Source organism: Onychomys torridus, chromosome 13 (assembly GCF_903995425.1).
Source record: "Onychomys torridus chromosome 13, mOncTor1.1, whole genome shotgun sequence".
NCBI lineage: Eukaryota > Metazoa > Chordata > Mammalia > Rodentia > Cricetidae > Onychomys > Onychomys torridus.
The window spans coordinates 45,809,291-45,833,911 of record NC_050455.1 but is presented as its reverse complement, the minus strand read 5'-3'; the positions used below and the strand labels follow the sequence as shown (position 1 = coordinate 45,833,911).

At 44.0% G+C, this 24,621-nt stretch overlaps 1 protein-coding gene across 1 annotated transcript in view; it reads right to left on the bottom strand.

The window, feature by feature from the left end:
* Positions 1-437: 437 nt before the first annotated feature.
* Prrc1 (proline rich coiled-coil 1) overlaps positions 438-24,621 on the bottom strand; it is a 29,112-nt gene continuing 4,928 nt past the window's right edge. The window contains exons 2-9 of the mRNA XM_036205279.1: positions 21,987-22,101; positions 21,002-21,391; positions 19,447-19,607; positions 14,527-14,629; positions 12,438-12,601; positions 8,901-9,004; positions 6,344-6,446; positions 438-1,352 (exon numbers count right to left, since the gene is read on the bottom strand). Of these exons, the coding sequence (XP_036061172.1) occupies positions 1,143-1,352; positions 6,344-6,446; positions 8,901-9,004; positions 12,438-12,601; positions 14,527-14,629; positions 19,447-19,607; positions 21,002-21,391; positions 21,987-22,083 (1,332 nt within the window). The 5' untranslated portion in view covers positions 22,084-22,101 and the 3' untranslated portion in view covers positions 438-1,142. The remainder of the gene's footprint in view (positions 1,353-6,343; positions 6,447-8,900; positions 9,005-12,437; positions 12,602-14,526; positions 14,630-19,446; positions 19,608-21,001; positions 21,392-21,986; positions 22,102-24,621) is intronic.

Sequence of the window (24,621 nt, the reverse complement as noted above, 5' to 3'; positions counted from 1 at the left end):
AAGAATTGAGAGCATGTAGTGGGAAAGGAAGAGTTAGGGGAGGGGTAGAGGGGAGTGTTATTAGAACACACTGAATGAAAATCTCAAATAATAATAAAAAAGTAACCTTAATTAAAGAAAACACAGACCATCCCCAAAGAGGAGGATGCCCTCTTACAGCGTGGAGGATGTGAATGGATGCAGGAGGAAGTGCTGTCTTGAGAGCTGATTTGTGGAAGTGCTAACACCACTGTGCAAAAACAACTCAAGGAAGATGCAGAGATGGTTCAGTGGTTAAGAACATTGACTGCTCTTCTAGAAGAGCCAGGTTCGATTCCCAGCACCCACATAGTTGCTAACAACCACCTGTGACTCCAGTTTCAAGGGTTTGATTCCCTCTTCTGGCCTCCTTGGGTACTGTAGACACATTGTGCATAGACATACACAAAAGCAAAACACCAATATACAAAATCACAAAAACAAAGTAAAAAACAATAACAGGAACACATTTCTGAGCTAAAATGTACTCAGATGATCTGCCATTTAGTTTTCACATAGCAATGAAGAAAAATGAAACGTTATTTTCTGATGTTCATAATATAAATCTGTAAAATGCCAAAATTTAAAACAAAAAAGAAACAAGTATATAATTTCCAAATATGCATGTACATAACAAAAAATATCCATTCTGTTAATTTGGCCCATGTTCTATAAAACACATGGAACTGTGCACACACACACCCAGGCCCCAGCATTGTGTAAGATCCACTGTTGAGCATGTGCACACACAGATGACAATAGGAAGCTAGCCTTAAAAAGATAGTTAACACAGGCAGACCTCAATTCTTAAGAATGATGAGCCAAGAACAATCATCCAATATGTGAGTTTGGACTGCCACTTTATAGATTTGGTATATGAATTGTGCTGTAAATACGTGTGTGTATATTTTGAGAACTAGGGTGTATGAATCAGGACAGTAAAGAGAGGATCTACTTCTTTTGTTTTACTGGAATGACACTGTGCCTTTATTTAAAAACATTTTTTTCTCTTGAAAGGACTGCAGCCTATAGGAAAGTTGTAAAAAGTGTTGGATTCACGGAAGCTATCCAGTCTCCTCTAACAGATCAAGGTGACGTGGGTCTCCATTTCCCAGCAGCTGGTCTCACATGGGCCTGGGTGGTAGGCGCTGCTTGTACATGCCTGCCACAGCCTTGGCTGCGCTGTAGATCATCTGTCGGCGAGACATACCAGTGAAGGCAAGGTGCCAATCAGTCCGGCTGACGTTTAGCAAGCTCTTTTCCAAGACTTCGCCCACTGTCACCAAAAGGCCTGACCATCTCAGATTGTAGTCCTGGGGAGTCAGGCTTTGTGCCTAAGGAAAAAGGAAAGTGAGGTACTGTCACACAGTCAAACAGCACTGGAACTCGCTGTTAGAAATGACCCCTCAACATCTTGTCTCAGCTCATTTTAATATAGATTATGACAAACCTTCAAAACTCAGCTCTGCTGCACCAACTGTACAAAGTTATAAGGGTCAAAGGAACCAAACCACATAGCACACACCTACTGTGTTAATAACAGCCCACCACACGCACTGTTCAAATACAATCTGGTCTCCTTGTAATTCACATTTCCAGTGGTTTTGAGGCTGAAACACAGGGCTGAGTGCACGCTCAAGTCTTGAAACAACTCTACCTGTTCATGACTCACTCTGAGGCCTTAAAATTCTACTTCTACATCCAGGGTCACTTCATGTTAATAAGACGTTTGTACAAAGATATTCTTATAGTCACAAACCTCCAAGCAGAGAGAGGCTGTATATTGAGTCTTTAGCCCATTTAAGAAAGGATGTACTAGTCTGCAAACATGGCTCATGTGAGTCGGTAGCTCTCCAACAGCACCCAGGCCAGGCCAGGCCATACCAGGCCAGCTCCCAGCAGCACTGTCAATCACCACCCTGACAGAGCCTGTACCCGCTCCTCTGAAAACCATTTGCTCACACACAGGAGTGAAAGGCAAGTAGATCCAAGGGTTTGTTTAGAGTGCTAGCACAATCCAGAGAATATCTGCATGCAGAATGGATCTGCACTGTACACAGATCCCACTAGCTGCTTCACAATCACCCGAGGAGCTTTCTTTACAGAAACAAAAACCATTTCCTAGGACAACTAAATTGGAAACACTTCAGCTTATTCCAACACAAATAGTCAAGAGCTACATCAAACAGCTTCCCAGCAATCCTGCCAGAGACAGTGCAGCGCTGTACGACCAGTACTGAAGCGGGCGTCACAGAGAGAGACAGCCGGTCTTCAAAGTCCCCGGGAGCCTGCTCCCCACACACAACACAAGTCCCCGGGAGCCTGCTCCCCACACACCACACAAGTCCACAGGAGCCTGCTCCCCACACACCACACAAGTCCACAGGAGCCTGCTCCCCACACACCACACAAGTCCCCGGGAGCCTGCTCCCCACACACCACACAAGTCCCCGGGAGCCTGCTCCCCACACACCACACAAGTCCACAGGAGCCTGCTCCCCACACACCACACAAGTCCCCGGGAGCCTGCTCCCCACACACCACACAAGTCCACGGGAGCCTGCTCCTCACACACCACACAAGTCCACGGGAGCCTGCTCCTCACATACCACACAAGTCCCCGGGAGCCTGCTCCCCACACACCACACAAGTCCACAGGAGCCTGCTCCTCACACACCACACAAGTCCACAGGAGCCTGCTCCCCACACACCACACAAGTCCACGGGGAGCCTGCTCCTCACACACCACAGAAGTTCCTGGGGGTCTTGCTATAAGGCAGGTCCTGACTCAGTAGCTCAGAACAGGGGGGTGGAGAAGCTTTTTATTTATTTGTTTGTTTGTTAAATCAAATGTGTAGGTGATACCTGTGATGCTGGGTCAAAGATCATACTTCTGAGTGACCTGATACTGTTAAGCAAAACTTGGAGCAGCCAGATTTTAGTGAGGATGGGAAAGAAGCATAAGTTATATGAAAGTCTTTTAACAGATTTTTGCTAGGACACATACCGACAAGGACAATTTACTGAAGAAATGTTTTTTAAGCCCTTAAAATTACTAAACTGTGACAAGGCACAGACATAAGACGTTTGAGGACAGATCAGGAAGCATGGCAGAGAACTCTTAAAAATGTGATAGGGATGCTGATGGTTTCTGGTGGGGTGGGGGAGGACTCAGTTACCTTTAAGGAGATGGCCACTAGAAGTTTGACCATGCTCCAGTGGGAATATGAGCAACACAAGTTGGACTTGGTATATATTTTCTTTTCTTTTTTTTTTTTTTTTTTGGTTTTTCGAGACAGGGTTTCTCTGTGTAGCTTTGCGCCTTTCCTGGAACCCACTTTGTAGACTAGGCTGGCCTTGAACTCACAGAGATCCGCCTGGCTCTGCCTCCCGAGTGCTGAGATTAAAGGTGTGCGCCACCACCGCCCGGCTTTATATTTTTTCTTTTTTGGGGGGGCGGGGGCACAGGGTGGAAGGGTGGACCTGGGAGGATGGGAAGTGAGTGTGATCGGAGTACACTGTGTGAAATTCACAAATAATCAATAAAAATATTATGTTGAAAAAAAACCCAGAGAAATGTGAACAGCTAGAAACAAAAGATACTTCAATGCACATAACTGTTTATCTTGGAAATTTTGAAACCACACAACACAAATTAAACAGAACAAGCAAACTCCGTGGCTTGCTGCGCACCTCCCCAGGCCTCCCCAACTCACCTGCATGTGTTCTAAAGTATATGAATCCCTGTTAGTAAGGGCCCACACTAACCACGTGCTCTCTGTCTGACACCTGGCAGTATGACAGCAATTCGATGCATGCGTACATGTGGGCCTACTTCACTGTCAGAGTAGCATGTCCAACTAATCAGTCCTCAAACTAAACTACAATGAAAAACAGTCAAACATCCAGCACAGGGGCCAACACACCTCTTTTGAAATAGGCTGAACAGTGAAGATTCTAGGTTCTGAAGCCAGTCTTCACCACAACTCCTCTATTTTGCCCTTTTGGTACAAAAGCAACTATATATAAACAGTCTATGAGTAAGATTGGCAGGTCCATGCAAGATAAACATAAAAACAGGTAATAGGCCAGAGCCTGCCCTGGGATGACTATGTGCTGACCCCAGATCTACCTCAGCGTCTACAATGCGGTGACAGGAGCCATCTTAAACCCCAACAGTCCTCCTGCTGCTGTATCAGTAGACTGGAGATGGGCCTGATTTTCCAGCACACACAGAGACCTCTAATCCTGATGAGCTCAACTGCAAGCTTGTTACTTCCACAAGTCCCTTAACTCTCCTGAACCCGTCTTCTTTAGCATACACGTAACTACACAGCAGCTGTCCTGAACCCGTCTTCTTTAGCATACACATAACTACACAGCAGCTCTCCTGAACCCGTCTTCTTGAGCATACATGTAACTACACAGCAGCTCTCCTGAACCCGTCTTCTTTAGCATACACGTAACTATACAGCTGCTCTGTGAGCCCATCTGCAGCTATTGTGTCAGGACGCAGTGCTCTGGGGTGTTCTGGGCTTGGTGGGGTTACCAGTGATTCCGATACCTGCTCTGAGCAGTGTGGGTGAGGCCTCACGGCAGGAGCTGCACAGAGTTCTGGTGTCTCACTGCCACAGTGAGCAGCGAGAACCAGCTGCAGTGTGTTGCAGATCTAGCTCAAGACATTGGTCAGTGATGTACTGCTGGGTGGCGCTCGTTCCCTGTAGGGCTAATGGAAGTGATTAGGCCAAGTCACATGAAACAGGGCAGAGACTCCTCGACTATTAAAGATCTAATACTTCTGAATCAACAGTGGTAAAACTTCCATCTTCCCAGGACCTGTCATCTTATGTCCATTTTAAGTTTTATTAGCACAACATGCACAGCATCAGCTTAAAGCCTCCACACATGAGAGCAATAGGAGAGTTTGCATGACCTTCTGAAGAGAACTTAGGTATAAATACGCTTCAGAAAAACATCAAAACTCCAAACAAGCATCTTTCCACACTGCAAACATAAGGAAGGACCTCTAACCCCTTTAGCAACTTTATGGCCATTTATTAAACTGAAATGTAACTACACACATTTTCTCAGAGAACACCAACTTTCTTCCCATATTGTCAAATGTCCACACACTCCAAATCAGCTCATGGTACAGAGACCCCAATGATAGGCACATCCATTCTGCTCATTAGAGAATTAAGAGAACACTTACATAAAATATATACAGATATGTGAATCAGTTTGGAAACTGTCCATGGGCACATCATTAGGTCCATTTTTCAGCCAGCATATCTAAAGACAAATTCCTATCAACTACATTTTTTAAACTTTATTTTTATTTTATGTGTATGGGTATTTTGCCTGCCTGTATGTTGGTGTACCATATGCACACCTGGTGTCTGCAGAGGCATCAGATCCCCTGGAACTGGAGTTACAGACAGTTGTGAGCTGCCATGTAGGAATTGAACCCAGGTCCTTAGGAAGAGCAGCTAGTGCTCTTAACCACTGAGCCACCTCTCCAGCACTCATCTAAATCTTGTTTGTTTGTTATTTGGGGTTTTTGAGAAAAGTTTAATTGTATAGCCCTGACTAGCTTGAAACTTGCTCTGTAGCCCAGGCTGACCTTAAGCTCACAGAGATCCACCTGCCTCTGCCTCCCAAGTACTGGGGTTAAAAGTGTGTGCCACCACGCCGACTTTCATTTAACTTTTTACATATTGACTTGTTACTAAAATGGACAACTAAAAATGACTAGATCAAAGAGAAGGGAAAGAGATAACACAGTAGGATAAAGAGGAGATAAACAGGGGACATGACTCAACTGGTCAATGACTACTGTGTAGGACAAAGACCCAGCAGTCACTTACGAAAAGGCAAACATGAAAGAAAGCACATGGCTGAAATCCCAGTGCACGGGAAGTGGAGACAGGAGGATCCCTGGGACTACTAGTCAGCCAGCCTCACCTGGCTGGTGAGTTTCCGGTCTTTGACAGACTTGTCTCAAAAAACCACAAAGCAGGGTGGACAGCTCCTGAGGAGCGGCACCTGAGTTGTCTGTCCTCTGGTCTCCACACATGCACACTCTTCTGCACCTGCATCCACAGCCAGACCACCACAGGTGGACAAAGGAAATGAAAACACAAAGTACATGGGAAACAGGGTTAAAGGCCAATGTTCTTCTGATTTCAGGGCCACGAACGTAAAAAGGGAAAATGGTATTTTCCCTGGTACAATCAGGAAACTGACAAGCACAGCAAAAGGGAAAGACAGAGCCACTGATCCTCACAATCAATAAGGAGCATCATGAAACGGCAAAGAGACCGACCTGCTGCACAAATTCCAAAGGCACTGGCGTGGCTTGAGTGAAGGCCTCCAGGCGGATGCCATGCACGGGGTCTTCAACCACCAGGCAGCCGATGTCAAACCATCTAGAACACAGACAGGAGCAAGCACGCTGTTTACACGCTAGATAGAAGGAGAGTGAAGAAACAAAGGAAAAGTTGTACTTACTGTTCAGATTAACTATCACAGCTCTCAGAAAGGAAATGTTTTTCCGATTAGTTTGTACTCGGACATAAATGCAAAAATAAGAGTACTCGATTGTCTTAATTCCAAGAAGAGACAGGAAGAGTAAAAAAAAAGAAAACTGAAATCACTGATCCTGGGAAACTTCCTTCTTGCTAAGATGAGGGATAATGTGAATAGGGGTACTCAGATACACAGCTGATAAAAAAAATTGCATTTATTTGAACATGCAAAGAGCTCCTTGTGGATAATATTTTTAACAGTACTTGCTAAAATAAGGGGAAATTTGCAATACCAATTCTCACCAGCATGTAGCCATCTAACAATGTCACTAGTAAATCAAGAAATAAGCTCATTCAGAGGAAATAACCCTGTGCTTGATCCTCATGAACATGAACCCTTCGAATCACATGTTCAAAGCTAGGGTCAGCCTTTGAAAACACACTCATGAAATCAAGGTACTTTTTCTGTAGAAAGATACTTACTATAGATTATAAAAAACAAGACATCATAAACATACTTAAGATAACTTAGAAAGCATTAGAATTCTAGCTACCTGAAATATCAAACAACCCTGAAATGAATTTAAGTACTAAGGGCATATAGACAAGGCTATGTTCAATGTCTCCATCTTTTAAAAAATAAGTACCTTTAATAAGCACAAAGAACTACACAATGAATAAGGCAATAACACTTACATTTTTAAAAACGAGTAAATAAGACACAGAGCAACATAAGCAACTCTGTAGAATATTAAAATGGTACTTTGTAATGTCTCAACATTCATATCTTAAACATGTTTTAACTCATGAATACTGAATAATATTTATCCTACTTAACTACTCACCAAAATTCCGTATTTTGTTTTAACAATGTTCTCGTTCAAGAAAGTGTAGCTAAGCTCAGTTAAACCTTGTTTTGCTTCATTTTGCCTGCTGTGGGCAGTCTCCAACAGGATACTGCACTGACTCAACCTGAGGCAAGCACCTTGGCATCCTGAGAAGCTGCCCTGAAGGCATGGCAGTCTCTCTCATCACCAACACACACAACTCCAGTCCACCTCTGTTCCACAGAACTCCACCTCCACCAGACCCTGCAGCCTGAGACCTGCTTTCCCATCCTATGTCCCCTTCACTGTGAACATGCAGTCACTGCCGTGTGCCATAGCCCTCCCTTTCAGTCCCTGGCAAGGGACCTTTCAGATTTCCCTCTCCTTCATAAAGTCCTTCAACAGAATCACCACGGGGCCAGGGGTGGCAAGAATCTCAGCTGATCACTTCTGATCACTAAGGATCTCCACCTTCCTTTTCTGTGTACAAGGCAAGGTGACAACATGACCAACCGTGGTTCTAAGGCAGATACATTTCCCAGAGCAAAAAAAGGCTCACACTATTCAGAAGCCACGAAGAGACCACCTACTGACACCACTCAAGTCCCAAAAAGTTGATGCTTAACACATTTGTAAGAACATTTTTGTGTACTTCACACTAATCCAGAACTGACAGCAGATCCAGGTCTGTTCTTCTTAGAATACTTGCCCTGGTGTTATTCTGTATGTGGAAGAAGACAGCAGACTACTTTTTCCAACTCAGCATCAACAGATGACAACATGTGAAGAGCACTAGCCACGTCCCTCTGGTTCTGCTCCTTTTACCCAACAAGCACATTTAGAGATGATTTCCCTTTTAGGTGATGGCTTTACCTGGCAGATGTTTTCCAGCTCAGTAGAGGCCAGATTTTGCAAATTATGGTTATAAATGCTAGGCAACAAGTAAACAAAAAAATTAAGACAAATATGAAACCACCATGCAATTATAAATGAAAGTAGAATTCACCAAAGCATGGCTGTTTACTATAAAGTAATAATAATAATGTAGCATTTCCAAAAACACTTTTCCTTTAAAAAAAATCTATTAAAAACACAGAGACATAGAGCCCCCAAACAACCCTGAACTGTGAGTTCCAGAAGCCCCTTAAAGCTAACCACACAGTGCTGTGTAACTCTAGCCTACTAAGCACATCCAGTCTTCTTGCCTACATCTCGGATGTGAGTCCCCACAGGAAGCAGTGTGCTTACTCCCAGTGTTCAATCCCGCCTACCCACGCTGACGTGCGGTATATCTTACATTCGGTCCTAGTGTAGCAGTGGATGTCGGCACAGTTTCAGAAGCAGGCATGGCTCTGCACTGCTCCATTACAAAAGGTGAGGAGAGAAGTGTCAGCTGAGCATGGGACAGTCCCACCATGAGAGCAGGCAGACACTGCACTCTGGCTTTAGAGCAGGAGACCCCTCTTCTAGGCATGCCCCGGGAACTCCAGACACAGCTGTGCTGACTCCCAGCCCCAGCGCCTCTTACTTGTCGGGCAGCAGCTCAGCAATGAAGTTCTCCACCGACACGGCGGTCTGCTTTTCGTGGATGGCGCCAGTTCTCCGCAGGCTGTCTATGCGTTCCTGGGCACCCTGAGCAAGAGCAGGACAGGCTGGAAACCAGTTTCTCAAAACAGTACTAATACTAAATACACCAGTTCTTAGTTACAGAACACATGCACATATGTAACATATACACTCACTGTAAACATTCACGCAATACCAAGGTACAGAGTAGTGGTTCTCAACACAGAGGTCACGACCCCTTTGTGGGTCTAAGGACCCTTTCACAGGGATCACCTAAGACCACTGGAAAGCACAGTTCTTCTATTATGATTCTCAACAGTAGCAAAATTACAGTTCTGAAGTAGCAATAAAAACAATTTTACAGGTGGGGGTCACCACCTATGAGGAACTGTATTAAAGGGCCATAGCATTAAGAAGGTTGAGAACCACAGGTCTACAGTAACAATATCCAATGGGATTCCCTTGGTATTAGGTTTAGGGTACATTTTCCAAATTATTCCATCATGCAGTATTGTGTTGGTTGCAATTTATTAGATGAGATTATTTTAAAATTATAATTTCTAACTGACTACTCATATACAGCCTTATTTTTAAATGTTCATTTAGAAAAAGGTCATCTTCTAGAATAAAAATCTTTCAGCCCTGGTATCTGTTTGATTGGCTGGTTCTTGACTTTGGGCTTGTGACCACACCTACACTCAACATGTGTCTTCCGAGTTTTTCTAATTCCCTTTTAAATACACATGCAGCAACACTAACACTACTACAATTAAAAGTCACAAGTGTACATGGTACATGGAAACTGATTCAGCAGGATAACTGTCATTCATAAATCCAAACAGGTTTGAGAAACCTGCACATAACTCAGAGCTGAGGGTCTATATCGGACAATAGGGCACCCAAAGTCAGATTATGAGGGCAGGCTGCTTCATCCAGCTATTACCTGAATCATTTCATGAACAGTGGTTACAAATGGTGTGATAAAGATGTTCAAAGGGCAAAGGTTGGGGGTGGGGAGCTGCAATCCCAGCACTTGAGAGCTGGGCACAGAAGGAATGGGAGTTCCAGACCAGCTGGGCCACATAGCAAGACATAGTCTCAGACACACTACAAAGATCTATTTCTGAAAAAAATCTAGCTTTTTTTTTTTTTTTTCCTGAGACAGGGTGATCTATAGCAGGTGAATTCTAGCTGTCTAATTTTGATCAATTATGTTTCCTAGGCTTGGCATTAGACATAAACAAAAAAGTATTCAACAAGAACTTGCCATGTGAAACACCAAACAATGGGAAAGCCAATCTTGAAACCTTGACAAGCAAAGACTCAGTCTAGGTGACAGATTTGTCCTCACCTTTCAAACAAAAGTCATCCGTGTGTGTGTATGTGTGTGTGTGTTTATGATGTGTGTATATAAATATATGTATATGTATATGATGTATACATTATGAAGGTATGTATGTATGTATCTTAAGGTTTACATGGATGGTAGGTATAGATTTATTTCCCAATTGACCAGTTTCATCTCTAGATTTGACCGAATGCAAACCCTACAGGCAGCAACTAGCTTTATTATATGGCATGAAGTCCTTTTTCATAAATGCACCCTGGTGTCAAAGTCAAAGGAAACATTACATGCTCCTTTACAAAGTTTTTAAAAGTAAATATAGTTAATCCTCAATAATTCTAGAGTCTATACTGGTGAATTCGGCTATTTACTAAAATTTATTGGTAATCTTGACATCAGCTGTGCACAAAACTACAAAATAAGTTGTCTGTCCTGCACATCTCCAGCTGAGTTACACAAACGCCACTACCTTCTCGTTTAAGCTCACACCTTGTAACAAGTAGCTGCTGCTGCTGCTGTACTTGGTGCCACCTTTTGCATTTGTGTTGATAAAAGTTGCCACCTCTTCAAAGGGTCCCAAGGATAACACTGAAGTGCTCTCTAAGCACAGGAGGGCTCTGAAATACTTCAGGAGGAAAATGTGTGTGCTAACCAAACTGCATCCCATCAGGAGTTACAGGACTGCTGGCTATGACTTTACTATAATGGATACACATACCAATATCTATTTGCACATGTAAAGTTGTATCCAAACAGAATCAAACATTTAAAAAAAAAAAAATCTTCTTTTAAAACATTGTGGCCAGAAGCCTACAGGGACCTAATCCTTCTTCCCTTGGTAGCAAGAGTACCAGACTCACTAATATGGTGTGTGGCAACCTCACAGGAAAAACCATAGCACATCTGAGTGTGTCTTACAAACAAGATGGAGTGATGGAATAGAAACAAGAGGAGGCTGCAGCTGGTGTCCTTTTCTCATCTGAGGAAGTGGGAGGCAGGACTGCCTGCCGTCCACTGGGATGAAGCAGGACTGAGTACAAGACAAAGAACAGTCCTTCTAGACATGCTGAGCTTGGGACAGTCACGTACAGGTGTCAAAAAGGCAACTCTTACATAAACTAAGAATTCACAGGCAGTCTTAGTGGCAATAGGAAGCTCAAGTGTCAGCATAAGACGCTAGCTAAGGCCAGGGCCGACATGAGGTCAGCAAAGGAGTGCATGGAGACAGAGACCAAGAGGAAGCAGAGAGAAATGGAGGGACCAGCACCGGAAGCACAAAAGCAGACAGAGAGCAACAGATGAACTCGGACAAAAGCCACAAGGGTGAAAAACAGACTAAAGGAAAGTCAGCCCGGGTGCTGCACATCTATAATCCCACAACTCTGCAGGTGGATCAGGAGTTCAAAGCCAGTGTTGGCTCCAGAGTAAGGGTGAGGCCAGCCTGGCTATCCCAAACTCTATCTAAACAACAGAGCACCTGCCTGGAAAGCCCCTGATCAGCCAAATGAATGGCAAGCAAGCCATTACAGGTGGCTTCGAGTGCACTCTATTTAGGACAGGGAAGTGCAGAAGTGTGGCTAGGCATTTGAGAAAGCACAGAGAATTAGGGAAAAATGCTCAGAATTCTGAGTTTTACTGCACAAGGAAGCAAGCATGGTAGAATGACGCAGGGGAAGTGAGGTCATAGAACACAGGGAAGAGAGGACACAGAATTTGCTAGGATTTCCCTACCCTTGATTTAGGATAGGAAAATGTTTGGATGATATAAACTCCATTGATTCTTGCATGACGGTGTCCATGTAACAGTGTATCAGAGTTGTGTGCGTGTGTACTGGGACCCAAAAGATATTATACTTTCAGTAACTGACTGGAAAATCAATACTAAGTTGTAAAGATTCCTTTCAAGATCATCTATTCTTTTTGTTCATTCTTAATGCCACTGTCATCCTCCTCCAATAATCAAAACCTAATTGAGATTTCATTCAATTAAAACTCCTTTATAGCGTTGTAACATTACAGTGTTGATTGACAAATGACAAAGCCGGTATTTCAGTATATAAACAGCAGTAGTTCCACACAGACCACAGGACTGTTACCACAATTATGGGCAATGAACTGCAAGCCCCATCCTCCAGAAAAGCTTTTATTACTCACCTTTAATCCAGCTGCATAGCCTACTGGCTGTGGGGCGATATTGGACTGTCCGGCTTCCCCCACAACCACGGCTAAGCCAAAGACCTCCTGGAAGGCATCTCGGACAGCAGTCACCTTCACATCTTTATTTGAGGTTACAACAATGTCCACTTCACCTCCAGATTCTACAGAAACCCAAAGAAATCTCAATTCCAAATTTAAGCAGTAACTTTCTAGACATTCCACCATAGGCTTACACTAATTGTTTACGAATTTACTAATTGTTTAATTTACTAATTGTTAGCAGCCTCATACATGTGAGTTAGGCTGGCAAAACCTCACCCACCATGACACAGCTGCCAATCACTACTGTCAGAACTCAAACCCAGGTCAGACACAAATCCTCTCTTTATCATACCATCTGATACAACCACACACAGTTCCCACCCTCTAACCTCAGAGCATGCTATTCCAACATGTGCTTACAACCAAACTACCAATTTCCCTTGTGATCTAAGGATGGGGACTCAGCACAGCATCTGCAGTCTTACTCACGAGCCAAGGCTAGCATACGCCTACTGGCTCCGAGTCACCTGTGGTACTACAGCACAGTTCTTCAGTATTCTACGAAAGCTCCAGAGCACATTAGCGCTGTCTGAAGCACAGCCTGCTGCAGACAACTGTAGGAGAGGGTACCAGGAGGAGAAGTCAAAGGCTGAATCCTACGTCTTTTCGTTTACCAGCTTCATCACCTTGAGGAAGACACAGAGCTGGCTTCTTTGTGGAAAAATACCTGCCACCTCAATGGCCTTGCTTTCTAAGTACTGACTTCTAATTTGGTATGCCCAAAGGAACAGGAAGAGCTCCAAAAATGTTCATTCCTTCATTTCAAATATGTACAAGAAAAGAATAGAAATATGTAATTTAGTAAGTATTTCCAACTAGAATGATGTGGATATATGAATATAAAAATATATGCAGTAAAATCAAATTTATGAATCCTTTGGATGGTTACATACAGGAAGAACTCTTTGGGGTTTTGTGTTTGCATTTTTTTTGATTTTTGAGACCATGAATACACTATGTAGCTGAGGCTAGCCTTCCACATCCCACTTCCCAAGTGCTGGGATTATAGGCATGTGTAACTAACTATATATAGCTACCTGATTTAACTCCTGATTCAAATTCTTTTACATGGAAAGCAAAAGAGACATAAACAGATACAGATGAATGATACATGTATATGTAAATTCACCTGAGCTCCACCAAGTTGCATGACCCCATATAGTAACTTACCCCTCTAAACCCAGGTTCCTTACCCCAAACCGAATAAAAACACATGTGTCACAGAGCTCTTCTGAGCATCAGTGTCTAGCAGAACAAGAACTTGGAAACTGTACTTAGTCTCTAAGGGTCTTACCAATGCACACATATAGACAGGCAATCACCAATGGAGTCGAGACAAGCTCTGGCTTTTTACTGTTACTATCGACTTCTGTTCCGCTATCTAGTGCACAGCTCCAGCTTGCCAAGACTTTCCACAGGATTACTGACGAGTGCTGGCCTAGCTAATCCCTATTTGTTCATATACTGGAAATGTACATAAAAATTAAATGTCAACTGTCTGAGGATATCTAATGAGGACTCAAAAGAAGCTAAAACAATGTTCCCAGCACATTCAGTGATCAAGTTTTATTAAATGCTAAATTAGCTTCCTCCAAAAACATTATTCCTGATTAAGCATAAACACACTGATTAAAATAGATAATTAGGAAAATTTCCAAAACCAAGTGTAAACAAAGTATTACTTGAAAGCTAAAAATGAATAAAGAAAAATCAACATAAACCACTAAAAAGATATAAAAATTACTATCAAATTACTCCTTCTTGCTTCCAAAGTTCATACTATGAAGTCCTAAAACTTATATAAGATGACTAAGAAAAAGATAAATTAGTTACACCAACACTCTGCTTGAGGATGAATTTGAGTTAAGAGCACAGGAGAAATTTCTATCAATTAGATGACCACCTGAAATGAACTGGAACTATGAACTGACACTGATAAAGACTCTAGAAACGTGGCCCACGCTGGGCTCACTTATATACATACTGATATATGGAGCCATGCCGGGGTCCAGCGTCGTAATCATGCTCTCGACAGAATGCTTGGTCTTGTCAAGCACAGATCTCACCATAGGATTCCCAGCTACACCCTGCAAGCAAGATGCAAATGTTCAGTTCAAGCAAAGAATACCTTGAATACTTTCTTAAGCATGAAAGAACTTTTTTAAACTTAATTTTGAGAATTTCATACATGAAAACAATTTAGTGAAGTCATACCACCCCCATTTCCCTCTCTAATTTCTCCCATGTTCCAACACACCACTCTCAACTTTGTGTCTTTTCTTTGATAACCAATTAGGTCCAGTTAGTGCTGCCCATATGTACAGGGATGTGGGGACATCCCCTGGAGCATAGGAAACTTACCAGTGGCCACCTCCTAAAAAAGAACAATTCTCAGCAACTGCTCACTGCCAATGGCTCCTCACTAAGGGGGAGAGCCTAGAGATCATCTACCACATCTATGCTTATATGTGTGTCAATGAAGAGATCCACAGCTGGTCACAGTGCTGGGAATAAGAGATGAGGTCAGCCCCAAATGGGACAACTGTGTTAACTGCACTACTACCAAGGACTAGGGAACATCACAGACAGGAGGGGGAAGATTCTGAAAGCAAAGGATGGGGAAGAGCGCTATGAAACAGTGCCTCCTGAACATGGAGGGCTGCTGCAACTGTGAGCTCACAACAGCTGTGGATACCTGCATGACCAACACAGGAAACTTTTCAAGTTTCCCATGCATCGGTGGACCAGCACTTTTAAAAACTATACAACGGTACTTTTGGAATCTGCAAGTAAAATGAGGTCAATCGATGTCAAATTCCTACTACAATCTAAGTAGTCCTCTTGGCTTCTTCCCTTCACACACGGAAAGCAGGCCAGCAGCAGCCTGTGGAGGGTTCTGGAACAACACTGTTTGAAAAGTGATAGTCTGAAAAGTGTGTTTCAGTCATAAATATATTAACAGGAGAAACTTGCTCCTCAGGGCTCCAAATCCATGTGTCTATATAAGTGCATACTTTGTTCCTAAAAAGATAAAGGCAGTAAAAAATACTTCTCACTTGTATCCCTCATAATCGGTCCTGATTACCTTAATGCATAACTTTGTTCTTCACCTCTTCTGCTCAAGCTCCTTTCTTGTACCCACTCCCAAACCCTCTCCCTTAGGCAGCTCTCCCTTCTTAGTCTTCAGACCAACAGCACCATGAGCTTTCCACCCCAGAGTGGTCCAGCTTTCCTTCTTACACTCCAAATCTTCCAAAGTAAGGGGCATCCAAGACTGCAAATCCCTCTTTCCAACTCACCAAGGAGATGACTGAAAATAGGTGAGTTCAAAAGAATTAAGTTTGAGACTACCAGGCAACCTCACAATAAAATCATCATGTAAACTGATCTGGGTATTACAACCAGCAACAGGCCGTCTGTTCACAAGGTAGGAAGGAAGCTGTAGTTTCTATATGAGAAAAGACTTCACAGTACAGAGATCTAAAAAAGCAAGTGTAAGAAGACCAGATTCATGAAACAGGACCACACTAACCACTTAGTTTAAAACTGTGTTTAATGTATGTAACTAAACTGAACAGCTTCTCAGCAGAACACTGAGAGGAAGTTGGCAGAATGAGTTCAAGATTCTTTTTTCTTAAGAAGAAAGTGGGGAAGACCAGCACAGCAAACCTCAAGAGAAACCAGCTGCTCCCAGCACCGGAAGCAGCGGCTCCCAGCACCGGATACTGCTACCCCTTTCTAACCCACACTTTCCTTTTCCTCAGGGAATGATCCGCATACCCACCCACCTGAGCACACAGCAAGCTCCAGCATGCATCAGTGGAACGACCAAGCCCAGCTGCAGTTTAAATGGTGTGCTACTATTACAGAGACAGGGTCAATGGGACAAAAGACAAAGCCCAGAGACTGGCACTAATGTGTAATTTAGTAAATAAAATAAGGGGGACATTGGATCCCTGAGGGGATAACCTCAAAATACTCCATTAAGAGGCTGGAAAACACTTAAATTTCTCTATCTTACCTGGTGTATTGAAACACATCAGCTACATTGAACTACTCAGGGTGAAAACTGAAATGGTTAAAAACAAACTAGATGGAATGTAAAGGTATTCATTCAGCATATAGAAGACCCTAAGAAAGACACAGGGATCGCCCAACGACAGAGAAATGGATGAGATCTACATGAGCAAACCGGGGGTGGAGAAGGAGGGGTAATGGAGGGCAAGGGTCAGGGTAAAGAGAGCTTAGGGGATCAGGAGGTCCCAGCTGGATCAGGAATAGAAAGGGAGAACAAGGAAAGAGATGCCATGATAAATGAAGGCACCGTGGGAATAGGAAGAAGCAGAGTGCTAGTGAAGTCCCCAGAAATCCACAAAGATGACTCCACCATAGACTACTGGCAATGGTGGAGAGAGTGTCTGAGCTGACCTGCTCCGGTGATTCAATGGCCGAACACCCTAACTGTCATGATAGAACCCTCATCCAGTGACTGATGGAAGCAGATGCAGAGATCCACAGCCAAACCCCATGTGGAGCTCCAGTAGTCCAATCGGTGAGAGAGATATTGAGACGATGATTGGAAAAAGCACAGGGACAAATAGCCAAACTAGCGGAAACACATGAACTATGAACCAATAGCTGAGGAACCCCCATGGAAGTGGATCAGGCCTTCTGGATAGGGGAGACAGTTGTTTAGCTTGAACTGTTTAGGAGGCCCCCAGGCAGTGGGATCGGGACCTGTCCTTAGTGCATGGGCTGGCTTTTTGGAACCCAGGGCCTATCCTGAGACACTCTGCTCAGCCTTGGTGTAGGGAGGAGGCAACTGGACCTGCCTCAACTGAATCTACCAGGCTGGGCTGACTCCCCAGGGGAGACCTTGTCTTGGAGGAGGTGGGAATAGGGGGTGGATTGGGGGGAAGCATGGGGGGTGGGAGGAGGGAGGACAGGGGAACCCATGGCTGATATGTAAAATTAAATCAATTATAAAATAAAAATATTTATTTAAAAACTGGAAAGAGATTCACAGAAATGACTTCTGAACACTTAAGAGCTTTTGTGTTGAAAAAGCATTAATAAAATTAAAATGTAGATTAAAATGGAAAAGGCCATAATATGTACATCATAAAATAGCTTTACTTTATAGTCAGAGTTCTTAACAAACACACTTAGAGAAAGCAAGCTTCCCAACTTCAAATTGGGCAAAGATGAATAGAGAATCCAGAAAACAATTCTATGGCGGGAGGTGTGGAGGCCAAACTTAATAGTAAAAAACTGAAAATTAAAACATGGTTTCAGGGTTGAGGGTTCGGCTAATATGGGAAAGCACTTGCATCACATGAGGACCAGAGTTGGGATCCCCGGAACCCACACAAAAAACTCAGTGGGTGTGGTGGCCTTATGTAATCCCAATGCTCAGGATGGAGAGTTGGAGCAAGCCGGCAAGCTAGACTAGTCCAAACCTAGTACAAGAAGAAAACGGACCTTGATAGGTGGAGAGCATTCATAAAGACACTCTGTATCAACCCTGGGCCTCCACATGCAAGCATGCACTCGTACACGTGTACACACACACACATACACACACACATGCATAAACACATGCATGCACACCAAAAAAGATTTCAAATGTTTTTGTCTATTAAATCAGAAAAAAAAAAACCCAACTGTCTTTCAAATTAACATCCTTTGCTGCCCTGTGAAGAATGATGGAACAACATATGCTGGTGTGGCTCCTGGAAAGCAATATACAGGAAGTTCTAGGACATTCACTAGGGTTTTCATCAGGAACTAATGATGTCAGAGATGCCCATCAATATGTACATACAAGAGTGATCATTAGTTTTATTTGTAAGAATTAAAATCAGAAGGGATCACTGTACAGCTCATTGGCTGCATCATGTTAATGAGCACAGGGGTACAGGCCTGTGATCCTGTTACAAGCCAGGCTGAGGCAGGACTGCAAGCTTCAGACCAGCTTGGGACACTGAGTAAGCTGCAAACCAGTCTAGTCAAACTGATGTGACTTCTTCTCAGAGTGAAAGAGAGCTGGGATCAGGCTAGTGATAAAGTGCTTATCAGTGTGGGTGAGGCCTGCAGTACCAGCAGCAGCAGCAACAACAACAAATGTGTGTTTACACCCTTCTCAAGTAAGTAAAATGACTTAAAAATTTACAACCAGATAATAGTGATAACAGATTTGTAAAATAAAACATGATAAATGCAACAGCATCAATAACAAGAAGCTATTAAGAAACATATTCTAAAGAACGAATATTTAGAGAGATGTTCCAATCAGTAAATGCCATATAAACATGAAAACCTGAGTTCAGATCCCAGTACCCACGTGAAAAGCACAACACTACAGCAGTCTTCACACCCCAGCATTGGAATGGGGCATGAATGAGAGGATCCTTGGAGCTCACTGGCAAGCTATCCTAGCTGAATTGGTGAATCCCAAATTCAATGACAGACCCTGTCCCAAAAAATAATGTGGAGAACAGAGAAAGACCCTTATAGTGGCCTCCATAGTCTGCGAGCGCATGCAAGTGCACACACATACACACCTGTACACATCCATACATCCATACAACATATGCAAACTCTAAATACACAAGAGGCAAAGACAGGCAGTTTTCTAGCTGGGAGGACACTGATGGAATCTTCTAGAAAAGCCACAAAACACAATGTTCATGTCACTAATCCAATTGGATTCTTCTTAAGAGAATAAATACATGTGTATAGTCATGCATAGACAAAAGACATCACCAACCACAAAAATCTTGTGTTCTCTTACCTTATACTGTGTTCCCAGAACACTGTGTTCCCTACACTACACCGTGTTTCTCTAATGGATACTTGTCAGTTTTAGAATTAGAACAGTCATTTGAAAAACAAACCCCCTTACCTTGATAAAACCCCAGATCCCACCAGCAGGTGCATCATCCTGGCCTCTAACAATTCTCGGATCTTCCTGTTCCTCTGGGAAAGTAATGGCTGATGTGGTTCCAGGTCCCTGCACCAGAGATGTCATACTGGCTTGCTGAGTGATGGGGGCTGGCATAATACCTAGTCAATGGCAAAAATTTAGTTGGGTAACTTATTCCACAAATGTTTTCCTATAAAAGGATGTATCATATGAGAAGCTCAAAACAAATTCAATCACAGAACTACTTAAGTACCTAAAGATGAAGTTATTAACTCAAACCTTAATAAAAATAAATTTAAAAATCCCTCAAAAGGTATTTTCCCCTTTACATAGGTTTATACCAAGTGTCCTGAAAAACAACAAATACAAGCATACACACACAAGCATTCACACACAAGCATACACACACACATACACACAGTGTATGTTCCTGTTTGTCCTATTCAGCATTTGGATGATAGTTGAACTTCTAATATCCTTAATCCATAGAAATCATTGAGCACTCAAACCCATCGTTTAAAAAAAAAAAATCACTACACATACTCCATGTACTTCCAAAAGAAAACACCCACTGGCGCTGGAGAGTGAGTTCAACAGCTAACAGCACTGGCTGCTCCTGCAGAGGACCAGGTGCAACACCCACACGAGGCAGGTTCAACACCCACACGAGGCGGCTTCACAGCCATCTGTAACTCCAGTTGCAGAGATAAAGCTCCTTTTTCAGCCTCCTAAGGTGTCTGCATACATGTAGTACCCATACACACACACACACACACACACACACACACACACACACACTCACACGGGAACATGCACATACATAAAATAAATAAATCTCTTTTAAAAACACATGTAAACACAGATAAGCATGTAATACCTATGTTCCATAATAAATTTTAGTTGTAAAGATAGGTCAATTTGGATAATAAATAATCAAAACTAAAGTGTTCCTTTATCCTAAAATGATGATCAACAGATGGCAGCAAAGATTATGTTCTGATAACTTGTTTCTAAAAACCACACTAAAGAAGGAGACCAGGGAGGATATAGTTAGCCTAAGAAAGAAACGGCCCTGTCATCCACTCCTGACACATGGGACCAGCTAGATAAAATCTATTCCCTAGGGAAGTTACTTCTGATAAAAAAGCAAACTATAATGTACTCTTGGATTACAACCGGCAGCCTATCAGCAATGGATAGCATGGAATATGGGAATTCTCTCTCACACCTCAAATGTCATTCCTAAGCCAGTTTTTATGCCACATAAACACCACACAATAAGATACATTAGTTAATTTACTGTTAATAATTAAGTGGCAACCAGATGAGCGCGGGAAGCTCTGGAGGTCAGAGTGAAGACTGGATCCCCCATGTGGAGAGGGCAAAGGCCCACAAGCAGCAGACGGCCATGTCTATCATGGAGGACTCCACTGTCCCCCCAGATCACTGCCCAGTGCACAAATCACAGACTCAGGACTGGAACAGTAAAAACGGCCGAACACAGCAGGGTGCTGGGGAACAGTGGGGAGATCACCTGGGACCTGGGGTGCGGAGAAGGAGGGCATCAAGGGCGTCTGTGGCGCTCTCCCGGCGTGGCCCCTCGTGATGTCGTAGGCTGCGCCAACGGAAAATCCGGAGGTAGGAGGACCCGAAGGACCCGAAGGCGGCGCCGCTAAGAGAGCGGAGGCAGTGGCGGCGGGTGGGAAGGGGGCTCTGGGGGCGCTGCTGAAGGCAGTGGCAGGTGACGGAGACATGGAGGGTGGCACAGAGGTGCCGCTCAGGGGACCCGAAGGAGACAGCGGCACAAAGGGAGGCGGTGCCGACGGCTGCACAGGAGGCAGGCCCGGCTGAGGCGTGGAGTAGGCGTGTGGCGGCAAGGACTCCATCCCGGACACACTGGGAGATGAGAAGGAACTGGATGCAGCTGCAACAACAGAAGAATAAAAAATAAACGCAGAGAGGATAAACACACACAGCTGGAAAGGCTTTTTACCTCGTTTTCAAACTCCCCTGCTTAGGAAAGTCCTAATGTGGTAAGCCAAATCATAATAATTAAATTTAAAGGTGTAATTTCCAAGGCATAGTAAGTATCACTTGTTCCTGAGTACAGGCTCTGTGACTCCAGGGCGGCACTGTCCGAGAGCAGACCTGCCTTCCCATTTGTTCGCTCCTCAGATAAGAAGGTCATTTTTCATCCCGTACTGGAACATAAAAACCTCAAGGATTAATGCCCACAAAGTCACAGAACATCACAGACAACGATGCTCTGAAGGCTGGCTAGGAGGAGGGTGAGGGTGAGTGTGAACAGGGCGAGCAAACCTGCTGCCGGCCAAACACGACCACGCCTGCTGACCTGTGACAAGCAAGGCTGTTTCTTTATGTTGTTTACATTTAAAGGGGCTATGTCTTCGCACCCCAACAAGATTAGAGAAGCATTAACGAACATATTCTTAACGGATTCAGAGAGACCAGTGTCTTCCTCAGCCTCCAACCCGCCAGAGGTCAGGCCCAACACCCACCTAAGTGACCCTCAGTGGAGGGCATGGCGGCCAGGCCTGCAGGGTTCAGGGGAGGGGTCCCAGGGGGAGTGGTCTCTATTCCACTTTCCTCCATCATTGTGCTTCAATGTGCGCACTGCAGAGATAAAAACGAGATAAGCTTTACTCAGGGGCAGCAGCTCATGCAGTTAGAGAACAACTAAGAAAGATCACGAAGAGGCAAGCCTGCCTTACTACTTAGGAAGGGGTCAGCAAAACCCGAGAGGCCGCAGCGATGCCCCGCCCGGCGATAGCACCTGTGCTCCTGCACAGGACCCAAGTCCAGATCCCAGTACCCAAGCACAGCTCACAACTACCTGCACTGCAGCTTCGGGGTATCTGACACCCTCTGGAGCTTCCAAAGGCACCCCCACACATGTCTCTCTCTCTCTCTCTCTCTCTCACACACACACACACACACACACACAAATACTTTAAAAAATTTTTAGTATCTGAAAAAAGAATCTATATAGTCTTTGGGTCTGGTTCATTTCTGTGTATAATTTTTCTTATTTGCAACAATTTTTACAACAAAGTTTAAATAAATTAAAACACACGCGCGTGCGTGTGCGCACACACACACACACACACACACACACACACACACACACACATATTTATTTCAAATAGTAGAGTGTGGTAGAGTGCCAAGCCAATTTGGCCACCTGAATCCCTTTAAGAGTCACATGCAGGTTCCAGGTTCCAGTCAAGATGCTTAAAATACAAACACCTAATTTATCTTGGCCAGCCGGGGGTGGCGCAGACCTTTAATCCCAGCATTCGGGAGGCAGAGGCAGGCAGATCTCTATGAGTTCAAGGCCAGTCTGGGCTAGAGTGAGATCCAGGAAAGGCGAAAAGCTACACAGAGAAACCCTGTCTGGAAAAACAAAACAACAAAAATGTATCTTTGAAGCCATTCTTCTTCCCTCACAAAACATTCTATGGGCTACTCTGTTAACATTTCTTTTTAGAAGTTAAATTTGCTTGGCTTTACAAATGCACTCTCTTTCCCCAATACATTCCATGTAGGCTACACCTACTAACATTTTTTTAAAAATCAAGATGTGTTCAGCTCTATAAACAGGCTAGCCTCCAGCCTGGTCCACAGCAGCTTTGTAAAGTGAAATGGTATGGCTCAGGTGTTAGAAGTTGCCTGTAAAAAGCGAAGCCAGGAGAAAGTAAGGTCCTAACAGATGACAATGCACACCAAATACAAGAAAACATCCTTACAAAGCAAGGTGCCTTCTCAGCACTCCGCTTCATGCCCATAACCTGTGCAGCTCGCAGCCCTCATCAGAGAGGGTCTTTTTGCACTGGATGGCAGTTAATGGAGAGACTCGGACGTACTGGAAGCACCGCAAGTAAGTTACTGTGGAGTGCTCAGCCTTACAAGGAACAGCTAAGTAACACCCCTCCCATCAAGGTGCAGGGAACATCATGGAGCAGGGTTGGGAAGATGTAAGAGCCAGAGCGGCAACTGCTATGAGACAGTCGTCTGGATATGATGGGACACAAGACCTGCACAAGATGAAGCCAGTCAGTTCAGTAAGGATGGAGAAGCGGGTCACCAAACCCACCCCTAGCTGAGGGGCTGAAACAGTTGATGGCTGTTGGGGGAGAGAGGAAAGTCTGTTTTCTTCAGGGACATGTCCCACAATAGGCCTGCGCTGCCACACACACCCCCACCTCACCCCCACCCCCACACAGACAGCACTATTTGAAGGAGTTGTGCGTGGGTAGAGGTGGATATGATTGTATTAAAAAATTACAAATCTTAGAATTCATCTTAAGTGTATGATAGTGTTAACTATAGTCAACTTCAAAGACTCTGGAATCACCTGAGAGGAACAGCCCCAGGGGACAGCTGTGGGCATTATATCGATTGTGTTTACTGCAATGGGAAGATCCGCCCGCTGTAGGTGGGACATTCCCTGACTGGGCTCCTAGACTATAAAAATGGAAAATGAGAGTTTATCATCACCAGGATCATGCCATTTTGTAAATTTCATTTTGGTTGACTGGTAACAATTCCAGTAACTACAGGAATTTGATTTCTAGAAGTAAATTAACTTGTTCCATAGAGTACTGATTGTTCTACCCTGTGGACCCCAGGAAAGACATTTACTGATCATCTGACGTTCTTTCTGTCACTGCTCACCATTCTCTAGTCAGAAGTCTTTCAACTCTCTGCCTCCTGCCTCCTAACTACCCCAGTGAGGAAGCTGATGGTGCTCTGTGATTCTTGCAGAGACCCCTCTGCAGGTTTTTCTCCCTGATTAAGGAAGGGTCTCATCCCCTGGCCTGTCTTTCCTTCTTGCTACCTTCCATATGATGACACACACACAGATGTGTCTACGCAAGAGTCCCCAAGAGGCAGAGCAGGATAAGCAGGGAACAGGGCAGAGGCCAAGAAGATAAAGGCTGGACTGTAGGAACCTTTGGACTATAATCCGTCGAGTTAGGTCTTTGAATGTGGTCGTGCAGTGCGCTGTCCTTTATCTAGGAGCAGCCACTGTCAAAGGGCAGTGCAGCCAGGCCATGCTGCAGAAAAGTGTAAGACACTTAGGCTTAAGAGAAGTGTTTAGTCCCAGGGCAGATCATTTTATTCTAGTTTTAT